Source organism: Pongo abelii, chromosome 13 (assembly GCF_028885655.2).
Source record: "Pongo abelii isolate AG06213 chromosome 13, NHGRI_mPonAbe1-v2.0_pri, whole genome shotgun sequence".
Lineage (NCBI taxonomy): Eukaryota > Metazoa > Chordata > Mammalia > Primates > Hominidae > Pongo > Pongo abelii.
The window spans coordinates 83,654,302-83,670,885 of NC_071998.2; the positions used below are offsets into that span (position 1 = coordinate 83,654,302).

Below are 16,584 nucleotides of genomic sequence, written 5' to 3' on the forward strand. Positions count from 1 at the left end.
TTCGCCATGTTGGCCACGCTGGTCTCGAATTCCTGATCTCAAGTGATCCGTAGGACTCGGCCTCCCAAAGTGCTGGAATTACAGGCCTGAGCCACCATGCCCAGCCTATCTTCGCCAGTTTTAATGCTAAAAACTATTCCATTCTATGGCACTCCCTTAACTTAACTTAGCCATTTTTCCATCCAGGTATTTGGGTTGTTTTCAGATCTTTGCTATCATCAAACAGGAGGAATACTTTGTATGGACATCAAGTCATTCTTCTGCAATTATTAACCCAGAAGTGAAATTTCTAAGCTAGAAAATATTTGCTTTTTTGGAAAATTAATAAATTATATTCAAAACTCAAATAATGTAAAGAGACCCAGTGAAAAGTCTGCCTCCTATCCTGTCCCCTGTCCTTCCAGTCCCTCTTCCACCAGGTAACCACATTCAGGAAATCTTGTGTATCTTTCCAGATATCTTGTAATGGATGTACAAGCATTATTTATATTCTTTTCTCCTTTTGTTTACACAGCCAGTGGTACTCTATACATTCTGTCCTGCATCTTGCCTTTTTCATTTAACAACCTATTTTAGAAATCTTTCCATTGCTGTACATAAAAAGACACATAATATTTCATTTGAAAGATGCACCACTATGATGGACATCTGTGTTGTTTCCAATAGTTTGCCGTTGAAACAACGTTGCAATGGAATAACTTTGTACATGTCATTTCACATGTGTAAAAGGTGTCTATTGGGGAAATTACTAGAAGTGGCTTTGCTGAGTCTGAGGGTCTATGCATTTGTGATTTGATCAACATCGTCAAATTATACTGCCACCAGCAATGTATTAAAGTGCTTGCTTTCCCGTAGCTTGGTCAGTGAACTATTAGACCTGAGATCTTTAGCCATCCAATATGTGAAAAACTGTAACTTTAGTTTGCATTTGTTTATTGTATGTGAAGCTGAGCATCCTTTCAGAAGTTTAAGGCCTACTCTGTCCTGTCTGGGTCAGAATATGCCCTTTTATTTTTATTTTTTGAGACAGAGTCTCGCTCTGTCGCCCAGGCTGGGGTACGGTGGCGCAATCTCGGCTCACTGTAACCTCTGCCTCCCGGGTTCAAGCGATTCTCCTGCCTCAGCCTAATGAGTAGCTGGGATAACAGGCGCACGCCACCACGCCTGGCTAATTTTTTTGTATTTTTAATAGAGATGGGGTTTCACCATGTTGGTCAGGCTGGTCTCGAACTCCTGACCTGATGATCCGCCCGCCTCAGCCTCCCAAAGTGCTGGGATTACAGACGTGAGCCACCGTGCCCGGCCCTCAGAGTATGCCCTTTTAAAAACCTGTGGGTACACGTAGCCAACTTACATTTTAAGACAAGAGGACCCACAGACCCTCTTTCCACATCGCACCCCGGGGCCTGTCTGTCTGCATCATAGTGTCTGGCTCTCAGAGCTAGAAAACAGCACCTGCGCGTGGTCGAAGCCGAAACCTCTACTCACAGGTGCGGGGCTTCCGGCCTGCCGGGGGAAGGAGCCCGCCCCTCCCGGCTGCGTGCATCCGCGCAGCTAGTCACGTGACGCCGAGGAGGGGCAGATAGGAGGTGCCTGCTGCCATTGCTCCGTGGGCCCTGCTGCCGGCACGCTCTCCGCGCATGCGTTTTTTATGCGGGATTAAGCTTGCTGCTGCGTGACAACGGAGGGCTAGGAAAAGGCGCAGTGGAGCCCGGAGCTGTCACCTCTGACTTCACGCAGCTTCCGTTCTCCTGGTGACGTGGCCTACAGGACCCGCCCCGGTGGTCAGCTGCCGCGCTGTTGCTAGGCAACAGCGTCCGAGCTCAGATCAGCGTGGGGCGGAGGAGAAGTGGGATTTGGAAGCTCAGGGGCACAGGGGCCCAGGGGCACAGGCCCACGACTGCAGTGGGATGGACCAGTACTGCATCCTGGGCCGCATCGGGGAGGGCGCCCACGGCATCGTCTTCAAGGCCAAGCACGTGGAGGTGAGGCTGGACCGCGGCCGGCAGCCTGGCGGGCGTGTGCCCCTGCCACCCTCCGGCTAACGCTCTAAACTCTTTCGGTTCCCTTTTTACATCGGTACAGTTTTTAAAACCTACTCATAATCTAAACCTACTTTGGGCCGTTGCGCTTACCTCTGCACAGCTGGCTTGGTCCCCTACCCCAGCGGCTGGGTCCCAGGCTAGTCCTATACCCCCGAGGGAGGGCCTCTGGCCGAGCCGGGGGCGCGGGTCTCTCTCTCAACAACCCTCCCCGCACCCACCTTCATCTCTCTTTCCCAGCCGAGGGTGGGCTGGCAGTGTCTGCCTTCTATCCTGCAGACTGGCGAGATAGTTGCCCTCAAGAAGGTGGCCCTAAGGCGGTTGGAGGACGGCATCCCTAACCAGGCCCTGCGGGAGATTAAGGCTCTGCAGGAGATGGAGGACAATCAGTATGTGAGTAGGGGAGGGGGGGCATCGTATTCTCACCCTCCGTCTCTCGTTCCCACTTCCTTGTGCCTTCATTTTCCCAGCTACGCCTTCACCAGCTTTCAGGGATTTCCTCCCCCTGTCACACACACACACTGCTCATTCATCTGCCTCCTTACCCCCTTTTGCCCTTTTTTGTCCACTTGTTCACCTTTATTTACCTATTTCATTTCTCACACATTCACTCTCATTTGCCTACTTATTTCTTAATGTATTCATTCATTCACCGACTTTTTTTCTCAAAACATGTAGTGATTTATAATGTAACTAGCACCTATTGAGCTCCCGATGTGTTCTGCAGGCGTTAACATTGTCATTTTGAGACCTCTTTACTACTGTACAAGGCAGGTTTCAGGATCTCTGTTTCTCAGGTGAGAGGAGGAGGTTATGTCACCAGCTCATGGGCCCTCCGTTAGTCAGTAGAGGGTTTGGCCCAGGTTTGATTGAAAGTCCAGACATTCTTCGCTTGGGACCCAAGTGCCCGTAGGCTCTACCCTGTGTTGGGCACTGGTGACACAGAGGAACCAGCTCCAGCCCAGCTCCTGAGGACTTAAGTGTGCTAACAAGAGACAGAGGCAACAGGGCCCACCTAGTGTGGTTCGTGCCGTGATAGGGTACCGGGGGGGGGCTGCTGGAACACGAAGAGGGGCATCTTTCACCCCTAGTGTCATTACTCTTTTGGTGCTCTCTCTCATCCATGTCGAAATAGGAATGTATTTGACTTCCTGGAGAGTAACAGGGTTGGGTCTCTGTGATCCTCTGACTTACCTTTGCTGTTCCCTGGAGATATGCATGATATATTGGATGACAAAAGCTTGTTATAAAACTTGGTGTCATCTGGGTTTTGTTTGGAAATATTATATATGTGAATGTGTATTTGTGTGTGCCATACCTGTTGTAAAGTCTGGTAGGGTACACTCTAAGATTGACCGTAGGATTTTTCTTTTGTTCTTTTTCTTTTGGATTTTATGTCTTACCTGAATGTGTGCATGTGTTTTGATCTGTTAAATGGTTGTGTGCCACCTGAAAAATCTGAAAACAGCAATCAGGCCATTTTGATTTTTTGAGGAAGATAAAAGGGCTTCCAGACAGCCATGTGTGGGATAGGTGGAGAGAGATCCATAAGGAAGCTGGTGATATGGTCCCTACATCCAGTTGGTCAGCAATTCTGAAGGTTCTAACTTTAAAACATACTCTAGATTTGCTCCTTGCCCAAGTCATCATCACCACTCATCAGAATGACAGCAGCAGCCTCCCCACTGCTCTCTGTAGCCACAGTCCGGAGGGCTTTGTCAAAAGTGTAAGTTAAGTCATTGGCTCCCCTGCATAAAGAGCCCTGGTGGCTTCTCTTCACACTTAGAGCACTATCACCATGTGCCCACCTCCAGCTGGCCTCTCCCTTTTCTCTCATTCAACACAGCTTCTTAGGCGTCTCTCCAGTGACCAGCACCTATCTAGGGTCCAGGAGCACAGAACAGGGCAGACACATCCTTCCCTTAAACGACCTCATGAGCTCACATCCCTCTAGCATCCTTCTGTGCTGGCATTAGGGCCTTGCACTTGCTTTTCTTCCTGCTCAGAGCTTCATCCCAGATTCCCACAAACTGGGTCGTCATCTAGCCCCACCCCACCTAAAAAGAAGTATCCTTTTCTCCACTCACAGAATCACACTATCCTCTTATAGTTCTGTTTTCTTTTTTTTTTTTTTTTTTTTTTTTTTTTGATACAAGGTCTCACTCTGTCACCCAGGCTGGAGTGTAGAAGTGCGATTTTGTCTCCCTGTAGTCTCAACCTCCTGGGCTCAGGTGATCCTCCCACCTCAGCTTCCCAAGTAGCTAGGACTACAGGCACGTGCCACCATGCCTGGCTAGTTTTTTGTATTTTTTGTAGAGACAAGGTTTCACCATGTTGCCCAGGCTGGTCTCAAACACCTGGGTTCAAGCCATCCGCCCACCTTGGCCTCTCAAAGTACTGGGATTACGGGCATGAAATGTCACACCCAGCCCCCTTGTATTTTGGTTCCTGTACTTACAGAATTTGAATATATCCCATTTGTTCATGTATTTGTTAAATTGTTTGTCCTCTGTGCTGTGAGTTCATTAAGAGTCCTGTCTCTCAGCTCACTGCTCTGTGTAGCCTGGCTTCTCCGACAGTAGTGGCCTCGGTGTTTGTGATGTGTCTGTAGCTGTCCCAGCACTGGGAAAGGTGGGATTCCTGGTGTCCTTTCCTTGGTGCTGGGATTCGGTGGCTCTAGAGGAAACAGGAGGAGACCTGTGTGTCCATCTCATGTGTGACCATCCAGATGATTTTCAGGCAGGTGGGCTGGGTGGGCGGACCAGATGGTGCCACTAAATGACCTTTTTTAGACCTTTACTTTTAGTGTTCATGGAGAATTAGAGTGGGGGCACACCTTATCTCAGGAGAGCAGAGCAAACATGAGCATGGAGCTCTCTGATTCTTAGCTCGGGTCCACGTCACCTTCTTTGCTTACTTTCTTTTTGGATACAGGGTCCTTTTTCAGGGCATGGGCTGGGGTCACAGGGTCACAGTGAGGGTCTGGTGACTTGAGTTTGGGGGCTAACAGGATGTGCTGTCCACAGGTGGTGCAACTGAAGGCTGTGTTCCCACATAGTGCAGGCTTTGTGCTGGCCTTTGAGTTCATGCTGTCGGATCTGGCCGAGGTGGTGCGCCATGCCCAGAGGCCACTAGCCCAGGCACAGGTCAAGAGCTACCTGCAGATGCTGCTCAAGGGCGTCGCCTTCTGCCATGCCAACAACATTGTACATCGGGTCAGTCTCAGCATAGGCCAGGCATGGGGTCTGGGGAGCTGACTTGGCTTGAGGATGGGGCTAGCCCTTGTAGAACGTGTGATAAGAAGTTGGGACAGAGCTGGTCAAGGCCTCCAGGTAGGTGGCCAAGGCATGGCCCTGGAGGAGGTGGGGACTGGGGCTGACCTGGGTGGTTAGACTGCCAAGCCCGCTTGTCCCAAGGTCTTATGGGGGATTTGGAGGGACTGATACTTCTTTTGGTACTTCCAGGACCTGAAACCTGCCAACCTACTCATCAGCGCCTCAGGCCAGCTCAAGATAGCGGACTTTGGCCTGGCTCGAGTGTTTTCCCCAGACGGCAGCCGCCTCTACACACACCAGGTGGCCACCAGGTAGGGAGGGCCAGATCCCTTCCAGTCCTCTCCATGGGGAAGAGATGCTTCTGGGCCTTTTCTCCAGACATTGCTTGTGGAGCTGGGGTCACCTCCCCAGGCATCCTTTTCTCAGCCCAGTGCCTACCAGCCCTCTTCCTCGCAGGTGGTACCGAGCCCCCGAGCTCCTGTATGGTGCCCGCCAGTATGACCAGGGCGTCGATCTGTGGTGAGACCCCAGCGGGTGGTCAAAGGGTAACATGGCTCATGGATTTCTGCTAGGCTCTGAGGTCTCTGAGCTGTTTGGTGGTCTTTTCCCTGGTGGGAGTTTAGGCTTCCTTGAGGGTGTCTTCCCCGGTTGGGGTATTCTGAGCACTTTGGGGTTGGGGTTCCTCACTATGATGTTTTTGAGCTGAGTGGGGGCCAGGTGGGATGAGAACAGTGGTCCCAGGTGGGAAGCTTTCTGGGCTAGGTGGGGAGGTGGTCTGAGCTGGTATGTGCTGGAGTTAGATCCCAGGATATGGCATCTCTGAGCTGGTCAGAGGCCTGTGTCCTTGGACATGAAAGCTCTGAGCTTGTTTTGCAGCAAGAAGATAGTTGGCAGTGCCCATGGGTCTGAGATTTGGGGCAGGTTTGCAGGTCTGCCCCAGAAGCATCCTGGAGCAGGAGTCTCTGAGAAGTCTTGGAACAGCTGGGGCTTTGCTCTGGGTTCTAGGGTTGAGGGCTCTGAGGGTTCAGGGACTGGGCCTCTGGACGTGAGGCTCCAGGGCTGGCTTGTGGGGCCTTGCCCTGGAATGCAGTGTTAGAGCTGCTCTGTGGGTGGTTCTGTGGTCCATGGTGGGAGATCTCTGACCTGCTTGGGGCTCTGTGTCCACAGGGCCGTGGGCTGCATCATGGGGGAGCTGTTGAATGGGTCCCCCCTTTTCCCGGGCAAGAACGACATTGAACAGCTTTGCTATGTGCTTCGCATCTTGGGCACCCCAAACCCTCAAGTCTGGCCGGTTTGTAGGGGCCCTTGGTGAGGTGGGTGTGGGGCAGGTTTACTCCACTCCCAACAGCAAGTAACCACTCCCTCCCCTGAACCTTGTCTCTCCTGGCCCCAACCCCCCTTGATGGACAGGGACCACTGTCCTGGCCCAACTCAGGGGTTCCTCCTTCCTGATGTCATTTGGGTTAGGGTAGGTCCTGTCCTTTGTCCCTTTTCACCCCAGTACACACATGTGCATTGTCTCAGCAAGCTGTGCACAGAGTCGTCATCTGAGAGGGCAAGGGGATGGATGAAGGAATACAGGGGTGGGTGAGTGAATGAATGATGGGTCAGGGAGACACATGGATGGGAGAGCACCCCCCGTGTGAGTGTGTGTTAGGGGCTGAGAGCTGACAGCAGAGAGCATGGCAAGGGTCGGGGACTACTCTCATTGTACCCTGTTCCTTCTCCCTGGCCCAGGAGCTCACTGAGCTGCCGGACTACAACAAGATCTCCTTTAAGGAGCAGGCGCCCGTGCCCCTGGAGGAGGTGCTGCCCGACGCCTCTCCCCAGGCATTGGATCTGCTGGGTCAATTCCTCCTCTACCCTCCTCGCCAGCGCATCGCAGCTTCCAAGGTAGGGGGAGAGGCCGTAGTCTCTGCTCCTTCAGCTCCCCTCCCCATTGCCCTGGTACTCTGTACTTGGTAGCCATGTGACCCCATCAAATCAGTGACCCTCAGAACCTGTGATTGGCATGGACCAGCACCAGACATCTGGAACACCAGACATCTGGAACCCAGGGGACAGGGGACAGGGGTCCACTCATGAGAAGCAGGTGTGCCTCTCATGAGTAGACCCCACTGGACATCCCCAGACTTCCCCTGAGGGTGGCCCATACAAGGGGCATGCCCAACTCTCAGGAGAGCGCATGTCTGGGGGTGTAGGCTTCTGGGCTGCCCCTGGCCCTGTGGCAGATACAGTAAGAGAGTCACTGGGGACTCATTCCTTTATTCCATTAGCAAGTATTTTCTACACATCTGGCACATGCAGGGATTGTCCTGGGCCCCACACAGATGGTAAACAATCAGACCTGCCTCCACGGGCACTCCTGGTGAGGAGGTAGCTCCAGGTCAAAAAGGTCACAAGAGGTCATGTTCTCCAGGTGTGGGAGCCCCAGGAGAGAGGCGAGGCCGACTTTGGGGTCAAGCAAAGCTTTCTGGTGGAGGGCAGGTTTAAGCATGAGATGTTTGAGGAGGTGTTCGCTGAAGAGAGAAATGGTGGGCAGAGGCCTAGAAGAGAGGACCCAGGAAGGCTGGTGATGGCTGGAAGGCCTGGGAGGACGATGAGGACCACAGGAGCATGGGCTGATAGGTGTCAGGGTGTCTCTCTCAGGGGTCCCTGTCCCCTCCCTGCACTCAGCACCAGCAGCGTGTGTTTACATACGCCCTCTCGGTCTCCACTGTCAGCAGCTCCTGTGGGCTCTGTGTCCACAGTGTACCCAAGCCGTGTGACCCTTATCTTTTGGATTGCCTCCCAGAATCTGGGTCTGCCCTCATCCCATTTAATCTCTTCTCCACCTGGCAGACAGAGTAACTTTATCCAAGTAGAACAGGACACATTCCTTCTCTGCCAGGGCCCTCCTGTGGCTTCATCTCAGAGGAAAAGCCAGGGTCTTTTTTGTGACCCACAGATGTCATATGCTTGGGTGCCGTCACCTCATGACGCTGCCTGCTGTTGTGCCCTGTGCTCACTCCTCTCCAGCCCTAGGGGTCTGTACACTTTTGTCCCTGCCCTGGAGCCTGGAGCAAGACTTGAGACTTGCTTATGTCTCAAGTCTTGGCTTAAATGTCACCTCTCAGATGGCCTTCCCTCATGACTCTTCAGATCTGCAACCTCTCTCCAGGATTCCTTATTCCTCTGTCTTGCTTTCTCTTTTCCACTGCACTAATCATTTTCTGACATACTGTGTATTTTACTTCATTTGTTTATTACCCCCCACCCCCACCTATGTCAGAAAAACAGAGCTTTTGTCTTGTTTTATTAATGGCTATGTCCCCAGCTTCTGGAATAGTGCTTCAGACATAGTAGACACTCAGAAAACACCCAGACACACTGAGTCAGCTGAATGCTTAGATGAAGGAACATCTGCTAGAGGCTGGGGACAGGGAGGTGACTAGTTTCCTTCTGCTGTTCCTTACTTGCCACCCTCAGGCTCTCCTCCATCAGTACTTCTTCACAGCTCCCCTGCCTGCCCATCCATCTGAGCTGCCGATTCCTCAGCGTCTAGGGGTACCTGCCCCCAAGGCCCATCCAGGGCCCCCCCGCATCCATGACTTCTATGTGGACCGGCCTCTTGAGGAGTCGCTGTTGAACCCAGAGCTGATTCGGCCCTTCATCCTGGAGGGGTGAGAAGTTGGCCCTGGTCCTGTCTGCCTGCTCCTCAGGACCACTCAGTCCACCTGTTCCTCTGCCGCCTGCCTGGCTTCACCCTCCAAGGCCTCCCCATGGCCACACTGGGCCCACACCACACTCCGCCCCTTAGCCCTTGCAATGGTTGGTCTCGAGGCAGAGGTCATGTTCCCAGCCAAGAGTATGAGAACATCCAGTTGAGCAGAGGAGATTGGCTCTGCCTTATGTCTGTTCCTCCTTCATTTCTCTCAAGGGAAATGGCTAAGGTGGCATTGTCTCATGGCTCTCGTTTTTGGGGGTCATGGGGAAGGTAGCACCAGGCATAGCCACTTTTGCCCTGAGGGCCTCCTGTGTGCTTCACTTCACTGAGCGCTCATTTGGAAGTGAGGGAGACAGAAGTCTAGGCCCAGGGATGGCTCCAGCTGGGGATCCAGCAGGAGACCCTCTGCACATGAGGCTGGTTTACCAACATCTACTCCCTCAGGATGAGCGTGAGCCAGAAGCAGCTGTGTATATAAGGAAACAAGCATTCCTGGAATTAATTTATAAATTTAATAAATCCCACTATAATCCCAGCTAGTGCTTTTTCCTTATTATAATTTGATAAGGTGATTATAAAAGATACATGGAAGGAAGTGGAACCAGATGCAGAAGAGGAAATGATGGAAGGACTTACAGTATCAGATACCAATATTTTAAAGTTTATAGAATAATAAAGAGTATGATTGTGGTTCAAGGATAAAAACAGACTAGAGAAACTTATTCTTAGCCATCCTTTATTTTTATTTTTAATTAGTTTTTGATGGAGTCTTGCTGTGTTGCCCAGGCTGGAGTGCAGTGGCACAATCTCGGCTCACTGCAACCTCCGCCTCCTGGGTTCAAGTGATTCTCCTGCCTCAGCTTCCCGAGTAGCTGGGACTACAGGCGCGTGCCACCACACCTGGCTAATTTTTGTATTTTTACTAGAGACAGGGTTTCACCGTGTTAGCCAGGATGGTCTTGATCTCCTGACCTCGTGATCTGCCCGCCCGGGCCTCTCAAAGTGTTGGGATTGTAGGCGTGAGCCACCATGTCCAGCCCTAGGCATCCTTTATTTTTAAAATGTTTATTTTATGCTTCATGTGGATAAACTCTTCTGTGAGCACTGAGGGTGACTAACACTGCTACAGATGCTGGCCTTCAAGCACTTAGTGGAGAGAGAAAACATACTCAACCCTCGTTCTTGGCTTTCAGGAAAGTCTGATGTTTTCATGATGTTTTCATGATGTTTCATGTTTATTTCTCCAGCCACATCTTCTGCAGACTGTAAGCTTCTAAGAGAACTTCAAAGAGAACTCTAAAATGTATATAACATTTACAAGTAAAAGGATAAAAAATGATTTATCATGCATACACAAACCAAAAATCTGGTGTAGTTATTTGAAATCAAATAATAGAGGCCGGGTGCAGTGGCTCATGCCTGTAATCCCAACACTTTGGGAGGCCAAAGTGGGCAGATCACCCGAGGTTGGGAGTTCGAAATCACCCTGGCCACCATGGTGAAATCCTGTCTCTACTAAAAATACCAAAATTAGCCGGGTGTGATGATGCATGCCTGTAATTCCAGCTACTTGGGAGACTGAGGCAGGAGAATCGCTTAAACCTGGGAGACAGAGGTTGCAGTGAGCCAAGATCATGCCACTGCACTCCAGCCTTGGTGACAGAGTGAGACTCTGAAAATAGATTTTAAGGCAAAGAGCTGTTATTTAATATAAGATACAATTTCAAGGGAAAAATTACTAGTGGTAAACACATTCAGTTCTAATTATATTCAGTTCATTGGTAAAATTTTTCAAATTTGTATGTACCTAATATAATTTCAAATATTATCAATATTAGAAATGAATAGGATTCAAAAGCCTAAGGATATTAGAAGTAACTTTATACATGCGAAATTTTGGTAAAATTGACAAATCCATAGAAAAATTCGACTTGCAATAATCAAAAACAAACCCCTGAAGTGTCTTAAAACTGTTAAAAAGGAATTGAACCTTCAAATTAAAATATTTTCATTATGTAATCTCCAGGCCCAGATAGTTTCACTACTAAATTCTACCAATCAATCACTTAATAAATAGAAAGTGTCACGATTCCAGAGAATACAGGAGAAAGCTTACTCAGCTTATTTTGTGACACCAGCAGTAGTCTTGATACTAAAATTCAACAAGGACATTAGAAAAATGAAAATTATATAATGATTCTTGTGTTATCTTTCAAAAATAACAGAAAAATCAGCTGGGTGTGATGGCTCATGCCTGTTATCTCAACACTTCGGGAGGCTGAGGTAGGAGGACTGCTTAAGTCCAGGAGTTTGAGACCAGCCTCAGCAATATGGCAAGACCCCATCTCTACAAAAAAAATTAGCCAGCTGTGGTGGCATGCGCCTGTAGTGCCAGCTACATGAGAGGCTGAGGTAGGAGGATCGCGTAAGGCAGCAGTGAGCCGTGATCACACCACTGCACTAAGCTTGGGTGACAGAGAGTGAGACCATGCCTCCCCATAAGGGGTAGCCCCCACAAAACAGGAGAGTGGTCCTCCCTGACCCTTGCCTGGCCAGGCTCTTCCCAAGGCTGCGGCACCTAGTGGCATGAGGGTCTCCAAAGAGCCTGGGGCCACAGGCCTTGCTCTGGGAGCCCCAGGAGCTCAGGGTCCAGCCAGCCTGTCCCCAGCCTAGGACAGACCACCAGTTGTTTGGTGGTTACTGCAATGGAATTCAGTCCCAAACCTCCCCGTAGACCCTGACATCAGGGCCCCTGGTTCCCACAGTACTGCTTCGGGCAGGAATGCTGGGCCCCCATCCCTTCAGCATCTGCCCTGGCTACCTCCCGGACCATGGACAGACTGGCCCTGCAACCCCACTGGGGCCCATCATCAACCCCTGCCTAGCTTTCTGAAGATCCACAGGAACAGCCCAAGACACCTCCCCTTCACAGTGGCCCGTGTCCTATCCCTGTCAGTTTCACTGACCTGCATGGTCTGGAAGGAGCCAGGACAGCAGCCTACCCTGCAAGCTGCCTGGAAGCCCCGGATGGCCCCTCAGCCAGCTGAAACCACTGCCCACTGGGAAGATGGCTACTTGGAGGCCTCTGGAGGGGAGGGGGTGTGTGGCATCCTCATAGCTCTGGCCAGCCAGCAGGATGACTTGTGTCCTCATGCTGAACTCCTGTGGGACAGAACTCCCTAACACGGCACAAGGTCCAGATCCAGAGGGGTCTGATCTGGCCTCAACCCGAGCCTGGGGCCCCCAGCAGCCAAAGTGATCACCAAAGGGACTGAGCCACCTGTGGCTCTGACCAGTACTAGAATCCAGTCCAAGGCAGGGCGAGCCCTCTCTGAGCAGTGCATGGCTACTTGGGACCTGTGCAAACCCCAAAAGGCCAAGTCAGTGACCTTAGGGGGCCTGAATAGCAACCAGTCACCTTGGCGATGAGGCTGCAGGAGTAGGCAGGCCGGCCACCACCCTCGTTCATACAAGGAGGCAGGGATGGCCAGGCTCCAGGACCTGAGTGGTCACCTGGTCACCCATGAGAAAGAGCCCTAAGGCCAAGTGTGGTGCTGGGCCCTCCTGCTCCAGGTGGTAGGACTGGAGGAAACTGGGCAGGCCTGGGCCCAGGAGACTGGGTCCCTCTATCTGCCATCCTTGGCAGGCCACGGTCCCCAAAGCTCATGAAATGTGGCCTTACTCAAAGCAAGGAGGCTCCAAGGTGGGGACCAGGGAGTCCCCAGTCTGGGTTCACCATTCAAAGCTTCCCTCCCGGGGACAAGGGATGCTCCCTTGGCCTCATGCCCACCCCTCCCCACCCCCCACATATTGGTTAAAAGACGATAAATTGTTTATCATTATGACTTACCTGTTCTTGGGGCACCCAGAGTTGTCTGCAAGAAGCATCAGACACCCTGGAACAAGTGGGAGAAGAGTGTGGCACAGCCCATGCTGCCTGACCCGCCTCCCCCTTGCAAAGGCTATAGTAGGGCCTAGGGCCATACAGAGCCAAGGTTCCCGTATACTTCGTGTAAGACCATCAGGAGGCCTCAGGAAATCTGAAGCGGGGAGGTCAAAATTCTCTGATTGCCCACTCAAATGTCCTAATCCGACATCTCAGGGTCTTACTCTTTCCCTATCTGGGCCTGACTTTTCAAAATTGCCATCGACCATGAGGCTGCCTCCCTTCTGCAAGCCAAACAAACCACCTACAACCATGCTCCTGCCAAGATGAACAAGAGAGGTTATACTAGAACCTAAGGGACAAGGGGGTCCCAAATTGGATGATCTCTGGGAAACCCATGGGGCAATTACAGTTCTTACTAGGGTCAGATTATGGTATCTCCTTCAAGCCGTCCCCGCCTTCTGTGCCTACCCCTGATTTCCACCAGTGGCAGGTACCCACCCTACACAGGGATTTGGTGATTGTGGAATCAGGTTCCCCTGAAAGACAATCACCCTTTTCCATTACCTGTGGTTTGGGCTCCAAAAAATAAACACCACAGTCTGGCTCTGTTGGATGTGGATGCTCAAATCTCCCTAACCCAGGAAGCACTCATGCTTTAAAGGGACTCTTCAAGGAGGTGACAGGCTTGGAAGGAAGATTAATAAGCCACTTAACTATTAAAGTTAGCCTCTAGGGCCGGGCATGGTGGCTCACGCCTGTAATCCCAACACTGGGAGGCCGAGGTGGGTGAATCACCTGAGGTCAGGAGTTTGAGACCAGCCTGGCCAATGTGGCAAAACCTTGTCTCTACTAAAAATACAAAAATTAGCTAGGCGTGGTGGTGTGTGCCTGTAATCCCAGCTACTCAGATGAGGCAGGAGAATTGCTTGAACCTTGGGAGGCAGAGGTTGCAGTGAGCTGAGATTGTGCCACTGCATTCCAGCCTGGGCGACAGAGCAAGACTCCGCCTCTAAATAAATAAATAAATAAATAAATAAAGTTAGTTCCATTTTGCTAAGAAATACTTCTCTCTTGTTCCCATTACTGAATGGACCTCCTCAGTCAGCAGCAACAAGCCTAAGACTTTTACACTGTTGGTGGGTGGGTTCCCTGTGGGAATTGATCAGCCTTCCTCTATCCAGTTGAGGTGGTAGATACACCACTGTGCTGGCTAAGACAAGACACTGAAGGGTGCCAACCTGTTGGGACTGACTTGAGTAAGAAGGGGTGCTGATTCCTACCATCTCACCTTTCAGTTGCTTTAAGCCTGTGCTTAAAGCTGTTACTGATGACTGGACTTATTATAGACGATACAAAGCTAAACAATGCTGTTCGCTTTATTAGAGCATCTCTACCAGATATTGTCACCTTAATGGATGACATTCAAAACAACATGGGCAAATGGTTTAGAGTTACTGCACAGACTTGGCTAACAGGTTTTATTCACTAAATTTTTTTCATGACAGCCAATCACAATTGATTTAACCTTTGAGAGTCAACAGCACAGCTTTACCTGACTGCCTGCACTGTGGTGAAAGGCCTTTACTTACATCTGGACTTTGCTAAGAGGACCCCGATGCTTGCCCCACACTTCCCCCAAGAAACTTAGCTTTGGCATCATATCAGTGACATCCTCCTCACTGGTCCTGACCAAGGCTTTGTTTCACAGGTCATCACAGCTGTGAGCAAGCACCCCACTGAGGGGATGGACAGTTGCCCCACATAAGGTGCAAGACCCCTCCTGACCTGTTAAAGTGTTGGGCTACACCTAGAACTCAAGAGAGGTAAACTATTCCCAATTTGGCAAAAGATAATCTCCTAGCTCTCCAACCTCCCACATCAATAAAGGGATTCAATCAACACTGGGATTCTGGCACCAATGCATCCCTTTCTCCCGTATTTCTTCGTATCCAGTCACCCACAAATTTTCTACTTTTTAGTTATCAAAATTGAAGCCCTTACTAGGGCAGAGCCCATTTACCCTATGAACCAAGATTCCTATTATGCCCTGGGTAATGGAAGAAGCTCACTGTAAAATTGGATCAGCAACAGAAACCTTCTTACTACAATGGAAATGGTATTTACAGAATCAACTCACATTTAGTCCTACTGGAGTGTAACATTCCATGAGAAAATAGCCACATACCCTGCCACTGAGGTCAACTTGCCAAAACCCTGAAAATGCCTCTGCCTCTTGCTCAGTGGGGACTGGAGGGAGGATGGTCAGCAATCTCAAAACAAGAAAACCAATGGCCTCTCATTACTGATGAGTGAGCACAGGGCATAAGGAATTCAGACCAAGGAGAGCTACAGCCTTTAACCCCATTCAGACACTCATTCCATATGTGCACTACTCCTAGCAATAGATATGCCATTTTCCCAAGGTTTATATCTTCACAAACTCCTGGTTAATGGCTAATGAGCTAACTACTCGGTTGGGACTTTGGCAATATCAGAGCTGGAAAATATAAGGCCAAGATATTCAGGGTAAAAAGAGGTAGGGAAAATAATCATTATGAGACAGTATAGGAAAGAGACTTGGTCTTTGTAGACCGAGGCTCATGGGGCTCACATGTCCGGGCATATTCCCTACCCTACCTTCTTGTCTCCCTTAACAAGCTGACCTAAGTCACATAGCAGAAGGGAAGCCTCTCCTAACTTAGCTGATCAGGCTGAATTCTTAACCATAAATAGAGGAAACTGTTTATCACCTTAAGTGATGTCTCCCAAGGTTGCTAAAAGCTGGACTCTAGCATTCCTGGTAAGAACCTGACCATATTCCAAGTTTACTAAAACAAAACTCTGGCATTCCCTATGAGAACTGGACCAGATCCAGTTGGCTGAAGACAAGATGGACTTCAGCACTGACCTTTCACTGAGTTTTCCTCATAATCTCACTGTAATACGAAAATCTCTGCCCAAATTGGGGCTTATCTGCCATTTTCCAATTATGCAATGTATGTTAGGGCATGACACCCCACTGTACAGGCACAAAGAAAACTGCCTAAACAGGTTTCTGACAGAGCAGGAACATCACCATCTTGGACAAGCACCACCATTTTAAAATTCCCCTTGATCAGAAACCACCTAAATCCAGGCATCAGCTAAGGTCAGCATGACCATAAATCACAAATGACATCGCCAACCAGAAACATTCCAACCCCTAAGATAAACCCCTCCCCAATCAGAGACGTGCCAACCCCAAGATAACCTCCCCTCCGACCGGAGACATTCCAAACCCGCAATAAACTTCTCCTCCACACAGAAACATTCCAAGCCTGTGATAAGATATCTTGCCCTAAAACACTTAAATACTCTTAGTCTGTAAGAGAGAGTGCTCTTGACTGAAATCAGCCAGAAGCCCCTCTCAGGTTCATTCTCCAAAATAAACCTGTGTTTGACTGTTGAGCCACTTTTTGTGTTTCTTTCCTCTTTCTTTAACTCTTACAGCTTCTACATCATTCCTTTCTCTGCCTCAGCTTCCTTAAAATGACAAGAACTGAGCCCTTTTTTGCTGTAGCACTGGGGTCCTTTTCCTGGGCACTGCTCCCTTGCTTTGATTGAGCTCAAGCCCATTAAACCTTGCCTGAGAAAAATTACTGTTTGGCCTGGTATTAATTCGTATTTACTTGA

General features: G+C 50.0%; 2 protein-coding genes across 4 annotated transcripts in view; one reads left to right on the forward strand and one right to left on the reverse strand.

The window, feature by feature from the left end:
• LOC129047919 (double homeobox protein 4C-like) overlaps positions 1-1,659 on the reverse strand; it is a 57,393-nt gene extending 55,734 nt beyond the window's left edge. The window contains exon 1 of the mRNA XM_054520195.2: positions 1,355-1,659. The gene's annotated coding sequence lies outside the window, so the exon portion shown is untranslated. The remainder of the gene's footprint in view (positions 1-1,354) is intronic.
• Positions 1,577-9,558, forward strand: CDK20 (cyclin dependent kinase 20). Of its 3 annotated transcripts, NM_001132856.1 has the most exon segments (8): positions 1,610-1,985; positions 2,322-2,435; positions 5,069-5,257; positions 5,507-5,628; positions 5,774-5,836; positions 6,485-6,608; positions 7,055-7,210; positions 8,786-9,558. In NM_001132856.1, coding segments are annotated over 8 exon segments (1,041 nt in total). In that variant the 5' UTR covers positions 1,610-1,910; the 3' UTR covers positions 8,984-9,558.
• The last annotated feature ends 7,026 nt before the right edge of the window (positions 9,559-16,584 follow it).

Coding starts and splice junctions, on each gene's coding strand:
- CDK20 (XM_054519451.2), top strand. CDS start 1,911: ATGGACCAGTACTGCATCCTGGGCCGCATCGGGGAGGGCGCCCACGGC. Junction 1,986..2,321: donor TCAAGGCCAAGCACGTGGAG/GTGAGGCTGGAC, acceptor TCTATCCTGCAG/ACTGGCGAGATAGTTGCCCT. Junction 6,609..7,054: donor CAAACCCTCAAGTCTGGCCG/GTTTGTAGGGGC, acceptor TCCCTGGCCCAG/GAGCTCACTGAGCTGCCGGA.